The sequence below is a fragment of the Oncorhynchus keta genome, chromosome 19 (genome assembly GCF_023373465.1).
Source record: "Oncorhynchus keta strain PuntledgeMale-10-30-2019 chromosome 19, Oket_V2, whole genome shotgun sequence".
NCBI classification, from domain to species: Eukaryota; Metazoa; Chordata; class Actinopteri; order Salmoniformes; family Salmonidae; genus Oncorhynchus; species Oncorhynchus keta.
Window position 1 is genome coordinate 59,567,922 of NC_068439.1, and position 11,317 is coordinate 59,579,238.

The 11,317-nt window shown below is 46.2% G+C and overlaps 1 protein-coding gene and 1 long non-coding RNA gene across 3 annotated transcripts in view; both read right to left on the reverse strand.

Annotated features, from left to right (window-relative positions):
• Window positions 1-3,380: 3,380 nt before the first annotated feature.
• The window catches only part of LOC127909435 (uncharacterized), a 76,233-nt gene continuing 68,296 nt past the window's right edge, over window positions 3,381-11,317 (reverse strand). The window contains exon 2 of the long non-coding RNA XR_008071102.1: window positions 3,381-4,908. This is a non-coding gene — a long non-coding RNA (uncharacterized LOC127909435). The remainder of the gene's footprint in view (window positions 4,909-11,317) is intronic.
• Window positions 4,715-10,710, reverse strand: gpatch2 (G patch domain containing 2). Of its 2 annotated transcripts, none has more exons than XM_035794073.2 (10): window positions 10,553-10,710; window positions 9,778-10,021; window positions 9,050-9,582; window positions 8,757-8,821; window positions 7,472-7,648; window positions 7,105-7,225; window positions 6,926-6,965; window positions 6,739-6,803; window positions 6,519-6,607; window positions 4,715-5,873 (listed from the first exon to the last, which is right to left on the reverse strand). In XM_035794073.2, the coding sequence occupies exons 1-10, from the start codon at window positions 10,600-10,602 to the stop codon at window positions 5,704-5,706; spliced, it is 1,554 nt and encodes a 517-aa protein (XP_035649966.1). In that variant the 5' UTR covers window positions 10,603-10,710; the 3' UTR covers window positions 4,715-5,703. The 2 variants fall into 2 exon arrangements, with proteins under 2 accessions (XP_035649966.1, XP_035649967.1); XM_035794074.2 differs by having other exon boundaries at window positions 9,053-9,582; window positions 10,553-10,709.

Below are 11,317 nucleotides of genomic sequence, written 5' to 3' on the forward strand. Positions count from 1 at the left end.
TATTTTTGTCTCTGTCTTCCTGTCCTTCCTAATCCTTAATACTCTTCATTTTCTCTCTCTTTCTTTGTATCTCTCTTTCTTGTCTGCTCACCTCTCTCCTCAAATGATGAACAGAGATATGGAGAAAACAAAACAAAAAGAGGGAGGGAGAAGATTCACCAAGGTCACCACGGCTCTTCACACCTTATCTCTGTTGTATTCTTTGTCATCCTTATATCTGGTGTTTTCTGTATACACACACCTGCTTCCCAGGCCTATCACGGGGCACATCTCAGGTGTGAAGCCACCAGGGTGGTGCTTACACAGGTGGAATACTGTTAGTCAGCACCTGACCCTCTCAGCAGGATGTCTCAAACTCAGACACCTGCTGACGACAGCAGGAACCTCACACACACACACACACACACACACACACACACACACACACACACACACACACACACACACACACACACACGCACGCAGACAAACAGGCAGACACACTCTAAAGATCGGATTACCTGGCCTACCACCTCACAGTTAACCTCTCTCTCCACAGGTGGTATAATCTTACTCTGGCAGTCGACTTTATACACAGGATTTTTAGGTGCAAATTTCCTCCCACTTCATCCCACCTCTCTTCTGTTCTTCCTCTCTCTCACTCTCTCCAGTTCCTATACCCATTCTCCTTCTTCCATTTTCTCTCCCTCATTCTCATTCTTGTTCTCTCTATCCCCTGTCCTCTCTCTGCCTCTCCTTCTCTCCCCCAATTCCTCTCCACCTTTCTCCTTTCTCTCCCCTCTCCTGTCCCTCCTACTTCTCCTCCTTCGCACATACCTGTCCCTCTCTCTATGCCCTCTACCTCTCCCCACCCCCCTCCCTCTCCCTCTCTCTCCTATAAAGGTGGATCGGTTGAGCAGCAGCCAATCAGCCAGACCAGTGGGTCTCAGCTACGGCAGGAACACCACTCCAAGATTACACACGATAATGACTGGCTTTGGGGGACCGCCATAACTGATGTCTTCCAATTATAGATGTATAACTATCGATCTGTCAACACTAAAGAAAGGGAGGCAGTAGAGGGATGGAGGGATGGGGAGAGTAAAGCTCTGTAAAGAAATGTTTACTTAACCCACGCAACATGGAGTGAAGGATGAACATGTATTGTAAAAATGACAGAGAACAACTCATCACTGACCAACTTGACCTTAGAATGCAGGCGGAAGATTGAGGAATGCAATAAGATAGTTATTCTCAAAACTAACTGTGGGTAGTGGCACACACTGTTTTGGGAGAGCAGGAAGCCGATAGAAACCTAAGTTAGGTGGGTATACCTGAGTACAGGACAGACCTCTCCCACCTGGACAAAGGAAACACACACACACACACACACTCACACAAACATTTATATCCCAGCCCAAATGCCCTCTAGTCAACTGCCCTGGTCAAAATACCCCACTCTAGATACACACTTTCAAATACCCTCTAAATGCCCCCAGTCTAAATACCCCACAACAACATATTTTAACATCCCATCCAGCCCCTGCCCCTGCCCTGTCCGACTCAATACTCACTCTCCCTGTTTCCTCCAGAGCCCTGCAGCCAGCTGCAGTCAGTCAGTCAGTCTCAAGGACAAACGCATTCAGCTCTACCCAGCTCTCTTCCTTCCTCTCCTCTCTGTGCCTTCAGCTCTACCCAGCTCTCTTCCTTCCTCTCCTCTCTGTGCCTTCAGCTCTACCCAGCTCTCTTCCTTCCTCTCCTCTCTGTGGCTCAGCGATGCAGCAGCACAGACTTTTCTCTCTTCTCCTCTGGACCAGCGCTGAGTTCACGTACCCCACTCAGTCCTGAGTGTGTGTGTGTGTGTGATAGGGGAAGAGGATCGAGAGGAAGTAGAGGACACAGCTCTTCTGCATTTGCCATAGATACAGGGATCGCTGTAGCAGCCTTGCGAAGGGGAGGGAGAGGAAGGGAAAGAGAGAGGCAAGAGCATCATGTTTTAGTGAGGTTCTCTGTCAGCATGAGTGAGTTTGATGCAAGTACACTACATATACAAAAGTATGTGGACAACCCTTCAAATGAGTGGATTTGGCTATTACTGCCACACAGTTGCTGACGGGTGTATAAAATCGAGCACACAGCCATGCAATGTCCATAGACAAACATTGGCAGTAGAATGGCCTTACTGACGAGCTCAGTGACTTTCAAAGTGGCACCATCATAGGATGCCACCTTTCCAACAAGTCAGTTCCTCAAATTTCTGCCTTACTAGAGCTGCCCTGGTCAACTGTAAGTGCTGTTATTGTGAAGTGTCTAGGAACAACAATGGCTCAACCGCGAAGTGGTAGGCCACACAAACTTACAGAACGGGACCGCCGAGTGTTGAAGATCGTAAAAAGCGTCTGTCCTTGGTTGCAACACTCACTACCGAGTTCCAAACTGCCTCTGAAAGCAACGTCAGCACAATAACTGTTCACTGGGAGCTTCATGAAATGGGTTTCTATGGCCGAACAAGCCTAAGATGACCATGCGCTATGCCAAGCATCTGCTGGAGTGGCGTAAAGCTCACCGCCATTGGACTCTGGAGAAGTGGAAACGCGTTCTCTGGAGTGATGAATCACGCTTCACCATCTGGCAGTCCGACAGACAAATCTGGGTTTGGTGGATGCGAGGAGAACGCTACCTGCCCCAATGCATAGTGCCAACTGTAAAGTTTGGTGGAGAAGAATGGTCTGGGGCTGTTTTTCATGGTTCGGGCTAGGCCCCTTACTTCCAGTGAAGGGAAATCTTAACCCTACAGCATACAATGAAATTCTAGACAATTCTGTGGTTCCAACTTTGTGGCAACAGTTTGGGGAAGGCCCTTTCCTTTCAGCATGACAATGCCCCCGTGCACAAAGCGAGGTCCATACACAAATGGTTTGTTGAGATTGGTGTGGAAGAACTTGACTGGCCTGCACATACCCCATCGAACACCTTTGGGATGAACTGGAACACCGACTGCGAGCCAGGCCTAATCACCCAACATCAGTGCTCGACCGAACTAATGCTCTTGTGGCTGAATATAAGCAAGTCCCGCAGCAATGTTCCAACATCTAGCGGAAAGCCTTCCCAGAAGAGTGGAGGCTGTTTTAGCAGCAAAGGGAGGGACCAACTTCATATTAATGCCCATGAGTTTGGAATGAGATGTTTGACGAGCAGGTGTCCACATACTTTTGGTCATATTGTGTATATCAATCGAGTTCGTGAGAGAGTACTATTTATGAAGCGTGTTTTTTAAATATTTTTTATTTTGATGTTTTCTTAGGGAGTATTTTTCTGTTGCTTTTTGCTTGAGAGAGCAAGAAAGAGAGACATGGTAAGACAAACTGAACCCACAAACTGAATCTGCTCATACCAGGGGGATTGTTTCACTCAGGCCCTCAAGTTTAATGAACATTACATTGGCAATGGTAACACTTTTTTTTAACAAACCTATTTCAGTTGTTATTTACCAGGTAAATAGAAGACTGTAAAGTGTAACCAATATCATTTTTTCACTTTATAAAACATGTTACGGTCTACTGTACACTCTGGGAATTGTTATTGTAGAGACATTGACATGAGATGGTTGCTACACATACATAGCAAGTACAGCATGATTGGGAAACAGAATTTTGTTTGGCTTCTTTTTAAAGCCCCCCATGCAGTCTTTTTAATGTTACGTTTAAATGATTACTGTATGTCTAATAAAACACTGTGTATTTATTTAATGCAAAATAAGTATGCCTCCTTTTGCCATTGAAATGCTCAGTCTGATCGCCCAACAGCCCTGATTGGCGGATAGGATCGTCTTGGCCAGAGCCTACCCCGCTAATCCCTTCAAAGTAGGATAGGCACGCAAATAAAAGATGACTGGTCATTGGTCAGTATAATCAGATCAGATTGTAATGTCATGATCTTGTCCAAATAACTCCACACCACTTGAACAGGCTGAAATTCCTGGAATTATTTTTCAAACAGCTCTTACACAAAAAGGGCAATATGATCATTTTCACAATTTCCAAGTGTTAATTCAATGTCATAAAACAAAAAACAGGAAATCAAGTTAACTGCACTGCCTTTTTAATAAAATAAACACTATTCTGGATTGTTCAGGGTTGAACATTCTACTTCAATACCATACATACAATGATTTTATTTCAAGATTCATTTCCTGAATTATTCCCACTTCCCTCAGGAATACCATCTTTACGCCGGCAATTACCATATAACCACCGGTTATGGATGAACACCATCAAAACAAAATAAATGTCATAACCGTAAAATAAAATAAAAAAAGCATAATGAGTTGTTTGTTTGAAACAGCTGTGTAGTGCTAGGGCAAAACCTAAATGGGCAAAACCTAAATGGGCACCCGGGAGTTTGGGGGGGGCAGAGCAGAGTTTGGGAACCTCTAACCCTGGCAATTTGACTGGTACTGTATTCAATCATTTCAATGCTGATGTAGAACATTCATCGAATTTATGTTAACTGATGTGGCTAATGGAATGTATTTCTTTGTAGTCGGTTGAGTTGAATCAAAACAAATCACACCACAATTTGATGGGTACACTTCCTACTTTGCTCCTATGGGTACACTTGCAATGCTAGCCAGTCAACCCATTATGCCACTATTGACTTGAATGGGGATGCCCGTCTAATTCATTCTGTTTCTATGGGAGCATATGCAGTCAGGAGCAGAGAGGAGAAAAAAAAATTGGCATCTTAATTTTTATTACCAATAACCGTCATCTACAATCAAATATCACTGCCCGATATCCCAAAAGGAACCATATAGACCCATTTATAAAAAACATTTACCAGTTACATTACATTAGCATTATACCAGAGAAACTACAAGTAGTATAATTGTAATTACCTTAACCTAATGCAGTTAAGGTGCTTCTACACCTGCATTGCTTGCCGTTTGGGGTTTTAGGCTGGGTTTCTATACAGCACTTTGAGATATCAGCTGATGTACGAAGGGCTATATAAATACATTTGATTTGATTTACTTTGCTAACACTTCAGCCATCATCTTTTTGTACTAAGCCACAGGAATAATGTTATTCCATTATAATTACCCTGGAATAACACCAATGTAGCGTCGCAAAACATATTTAAAATCAAATATAAACTTCCACCACACACATTATTTTGATGCGTACAGTGATATTCACCTAAAATATATTTGTCATACTGTGCAATATCAGAACAACCGTTGATTGAAGAGAAATTATATTCTTGTGAAACTGAGCCATTTAGTGTGCTGTGCAGTACACACAGTCCAACTACACAACCTGGCTAGTCTCGTACAATCAAACTCAACAACGCCTGGGTCTTTTCTTCCATTCCTTCCCTTTTCCCTGGTAGAAACATTGAACATCCCAACTACAAATCTGAGGTGGGAACCCCAACGCTCCATGCACTTCCCCTAACCAGGGTCAAAACTTCCCTTATGAGTTTCAGCCCTGGTTAAGAGTGGAAGTGCATGGAGCGTTGGGGTTCCCACCTCAGATGATCCTTTCGGTCTTCCTATTAGTTAAAACTGTTCTTGCCGACTTGCATCCGTTCCTTCATCCAGCTCTGCTGCTCCATCAGAGTTTCTTTCCCAGAGAGAGTTGACCACAGTCCTCCCTGCTCTCGGTAGGGTCCATCTCCATCGAGGCCTACTGGCCTGTTCAGTTGGGGCCTAAAGCCTGAGGCTCATTTAAAACCCAGACCCGCTCCCTTGGGTCTCTGCGTGGCCCGAACGGGCTCGGTGATGCCCCTGCCCTCCGGACCCAGGCCCATGCCGGGGCTCCAGCCCATACTCTGCAGCATCCGGTTGCCCATGTTGGTCTCTGGGATGGGCCCCGCACTCTCACCTACCAACCCTAGAGAAGGAGAGATAAAAGAACAGGAACACAGAGTTACAACAGAGAAAAAGACAGACAAGAGAAGGAAGGGGAGACGGAAAGAGATACGAGCAGATTATCTTGATGATGGCTTATTGATTTGGCTCAATGGGCCGACAGAGCTACAGTATTTAACCCTGACCTCTACCACTCCAACCTAATGATTTAGCACCGGTCTGCTCTACAATGACTGGGTCACAATAGACATCTCGTCTCTCTTCCTTTCCCTTTGCTCTTATGTAGCAAGGAGAGATGAGGGCAGTAGAGCAGACTCCGGTTGCATCACTTCCTATTGTAGCCATTGGTAAATACCTTCATATCCTCCTCCTGGAACCAAGATGGGTACCTGGTTATGACCCATTAACCCTTTAATTCCTCATTCTCATCAAACACACAACTTAAGAGGTGGAGGTGAAGGGTGGGAGGGGAGCAGGTGTGGTTTGGGATACACAGCCGTCATTGGCTTAGGGTTAATCTGGTATCTCTCTGTGACTGCAGAGCCTGCTAACTGACTGCTGTCCAATCCAGATTAGAGAGGAGGGTTGAGAGCGAAAGATGGATTTAACAGGGGATGGATGGGTGAGTCAGGAGTGTGACAGTACAGTGGTGTGTCAAAGAGTTTACCTGTGGGCGGAGGTAAGCCAAGGGGTGCTGCTTTGCGTCTCCTCTTGACATCCCCCGTACACAGAGACCCCAGGTGACCACTCGTCTGCCTGCAGAACCACAACCAGGAAATAAGCATCCATCTGTTGGCAACATTCTAGAAACAATGTGCTGTTGTGGATGGAACAACTGTATCATATGTCTGCTACATCATTCGCTGATTGGACCATTCCTCCTGTACCTGCTGGCCGTCTTTACTGAGCAGCTCCTCCGATGGCCTCTGTCTGACCGTGAGTCCCAGTGCATCTAGAGAGAGAACAAATGAAAAGCCATTAGCAAATGTAAAATGCATCTGGGCATTATCAACCACAAATGTATAATACCCAGTACTGTTCTGAAAGTGCAGCTAAGTGATAAACATGTCTTACCTGTCCATGTTCTCTTCTAGATCCCGGACTAAACCATGGGCTGTGGAGGACACAGATTTGTTTAGTTTATTTGCACAGTCAATTCAAATAGAGAAAAATACAGAATGAGGGAAAAAATTAAATGTATAGACAGATATTCTACAAGTCGGGTGACTGCGAGGGAGGTAAGGGAGACTGACTCGTGTGAGTGGGGGTCCTGGTGGTGTCGTCCCAGACGCTCGTTGAAGGTTTGTCCTGGGCTGCCTTGAGAAGCGTGGCCCCGGGGCCCCCCATGAAGCCGGCTCAGCCTGGCCTGGAACCCTGACACAGGAGAGGCAGCAGAGCGCACACATCATGGACTGGAATAGGAGAAACACTATGGCAGCTGTAGAGAGGCTAAATGATAAACCCTGTGCAGGAAATGCCCCCTACTGGCCATATGACAGATCACAACTCGTTGTATAAAACAAATTCTACAATCATGCAAAGAAAGAGAGAAGCAGGACTGGGCCCAGAGATTCAAACAAACAGGCAGATATATAAACAGACAGGTCAGGGTCCAGCTACCTCTCTGTGCTCCGGGGCTCATGATGGGGAAGGATCCGGTGAGGATGCTGTTGAAGACCGGGTCAGCCAGGTCCAGTTCCTCCCCTGCCTCCCTCTCCCACCAGGGAATCACCCCCGCCACCCCACACGCCCCCCCTGGCTCCCCCTCATAGAACCAGTCACTCTGCTCATCATCACCTGGGAGATCGGGAGGGGGCAGAGGTTAAAGGTCAGGGCTGAGAAAAAAGGTGCCATACAAAACATTTACATTTTGACTAACCTTTTATAAGACATGTTTTATTCTTGTTGATAACACTGCTATAAATTACATACATAGTGGAAGTTAACCCAGTGGTTAGAGTGTTGGGACAGTAACCAAATCGCAGAGTTGACAAGGTAAAACTGTCGTTCTGCCCCAGAGCAAGGTAGTTAAACCAATGTTCCCCGGGCACCGAAGACGTGGATGTCGATTAAGACATCCCCCCACACCTCTGATTCAGAGGAGTTGGGTTAAATGCAGGAAGACATTTCAGTTGGAAGGCATTCAGTTGCACAACTGACTAGGTATCCCCCTTTCCCCTAGTGGGTGCGGGAAATGTTTTTTTTAAAAGCCTAATTTAAAATGTGTTTCTGCTTATAAATTTCAGATATTTGAAAGGATATGTTAGTCAACTTGTTTATAATTAGATACATGCATCTTGTCTTCGGTCATAACTCGCTGACCTATAAAAATCAGTACTCACAACAATAAATGTTACAAATTGATAGAATGAATGCATCAATAATATAGTTGACGTCAGTAAAGTTGTCTGATCCATTACTGCTTCTCTCACAGCATGAGACATCCAGGGAATGGGAGAAAAGCTCTAACACAAGGTCATGATTCTTCCCTTGCTGAAGGCTGTACAACGATCCAACATGTTTCAAATTAGATTTCCACTCGTCTTGGATGCATAATGTTGGGATTTTAATACTGTCTGCTTTTATGAAAAGTGTCAATTGCATATAACGTATCAGGCCACTTGCATTCCCTCAAAAGATGCTGAAAGATATCATATTTCAAAGTTTCTGTTCCAGAGACAAAATTAACATTACGTGCATCATTGCACTGAAAGAAATACTTAATTATGCACGAGTTCAGTTGACATAAGTCTACATGTGAAAGGTTATAGGCCTACAGTCACTGTGCACATTTCAGTTAATGATGAAACTCAAGTTGAAAGGTGTGGTAGACCAGTGGGTGCAGCCACACCCCTTCTTCCACCAGTCCCTGTAAATGACAAGATTTGGTCAAATAGATGGTTACCTTGCCTCCCCTCATCATTGGTGTACAGTCCACCATCACTACTGTTGCTCACACTGCTGGTCTCACTAATAAAAGAGAGATAGAAAGAAAGCGATAAAAGGATAAAAGATGGGAGTGTAAAGGAGAGATGGGACAAGAAGAAGGGAAAAGTCTGAAGTCAATTTTCAATGTCCATCATACAGCGAAACCTCTGAGGTAGGAGACCTTAAACAAGCCTTCTAAACCCTGCTTTCAACCAGGTGAGCGTACATGTGAACGTATAGGCATACACAAAGGAGCAGGGAAACACTAACCACCTGTCACTCATGTCCTCGTCCGAGCCCTTCTGCTCCTCAAACTCCATCTTGTCCTTGGGCCCCGCCTGCCTCATAATGGCGTCCCCACGCTCCACCAATACGCCCTCATCAGTCACCTCCAACCCGAGCCTGTGGGCTGCCAGTTTCCTCTTCTTCACCCTGCACTTCCCGCCAACAGTGAGCTCCATCCCTGCACTGCCCTCAGCTGCACTCACCCCAGGGATCCTGCACCCTCCGTGGGGCTTGGGGACAGGCGGGGGACCTAGCATGGGAGTGGTGCTATTGGAGGTCACTGCCTCCAGAGGGGGATCGACGGCCATGCGTTTGACCTTGCGGCGGCGTCTCAAACTGCGGGACCCCTCCGCGCACCCCACTCCTCCAAGGTCCTCCTGCCAGAGGGGGCGCTTGCCACGTCCTGTGTCAGGGTTCAGAGGGGTACGGCGCTTGGGCCCTAGCTGCTCGTCAGAGTCACTGTTGTCACGGGGGTGACTGTTACTGCTGGCAACGCTGCCTGTGGTGGCACGGTAGTCCTGACAGGGAGGGAGCGAGGGAAGAGAAATAGATTAAGACAAACAGTTACAACACATGTTTAGACAGTTAAACTGACAGTATCTGTGCTCTTAAGGAATCTTCTTACTGTACAGTTACCAAGGTACTGTTCCTTTACAATTACAAGATATGCGAGGTTCATTGAGGACCTGGACCGTCCGAGACCACCTCCCCACCTTATGTTCGTCCAGGCTGGACTCGGAGCCCTCACTGAGGTGGCCAGTCTCCCAGGGAGGGTGGGGATTGTCAGAGCGTCTCTTCCTCCCACGGCGTTTCCGGGCCTGTCTCTTCAGCAGGCAGCCCACAGCCAGCACGTGGTCCCCCCCATCCCCAAAACCCCCCCGTGCCGCCTGCTCCGAGCTCTCCTCCAGCGCCGACACCAGGTCATGGACCAGCTCGTCCATCGTCCGGCTAAAGTGCCTGGGGAAGGAGAGAAAGGAGGTGTGAGTGTGTGTGGTTCAAACAGTGAAGAATATATGAATTTGTGTGTATAGCCAAAATCGTGTGTGTTTGGAAAACTGTCCCTTGGCATGAGTATAAGACCTGGCATCAATCTAATAGTAGTATCTGTGTACATACCAACTTAACCCCAGCTAGCTATTGCTTAGGTAAGTATTAACTGCAGCCAAATGTTGGATGAACTTCCACGCAGAGCTTGGGCTAAACGACCCAGGCACTGCCAATGTGTTAATCCAATCCATGGAGACCTGACCTACATTTAAAAGCTAGCTAGCATAGTTGGCTAAACCAAAAAAGAAAAACAAGCTAGTTAGCAGACACACTATTTATTAGCTGACGTTAGTGGCCCATTTAGCTGTCAAAATGTAAACATCTGATAACTAGGTAGCCGATTAACGTTGTAATGTCTTCAAAATATAAGCAGCTGTCCAGTCAGGTAACTAGCTAGGCTAATCGGATGGCTAGCTAGCAATTTTCTCAGAAATTACTTACCAGCTGGTTCCCGCTTTACTAAAGGTCTTTAAATTAGCTGCACCTGACATTAAAGCCCCCCAAAGCCTGTTACTTTTAACCAAAAATGACGGGAACACGCCTAAATAAGGGAGTAACCATTTTTATAAAGCTAGCCTAACAAATCTGCGAAAGCCCAGAAGAAACACGTTTTCTTCTGTGGTGTTGTTGTGTTTGGCTACCAACATTAATGGTGCATTACGGCCACCTACTGGACTAAAGTGTCTCTCCAGCAACTTTGTGGAAGTACATGCTTTATACACCAGAGGCAACATTAGGCTATTCATTCTTGAAGTTCTTGACAAAATTGCTAAATATGTTTGCTTGGGGATCATTGTTGGACAGCAATCTTCAAATATTGTCACATAGCAGAAATGTAGAGACTTGGTGTGGGTCTGGTTTACGACAAGCCACAGTGATAAGAATAGGAACAGGATAGGATCTAAGAATTGACCTAGGCTTTGCTCTTTTGTTCCAAACTCTTCACTCCTTCCCAAAGCGTAGGCTTACCCACAACGTGACAGTCTCGGAAATCCCAGACCTAGGGCAGCAACAAAGTGTAGGCCTACCCACAACGTGACAGTCTCGGAAATCCCAGACCTAGGGCAGCAACAAAGTGTAGGCCTACCCACAACGTGACAGTCTCGGAAATCCCAGACCTAGGGCAGCAACAAAGTGTAGGCCTACCCACAACGTGACAGTCTCGGAAATCCCAGACCTAGGGCAGCAACAAAGTGTAGGCCTACC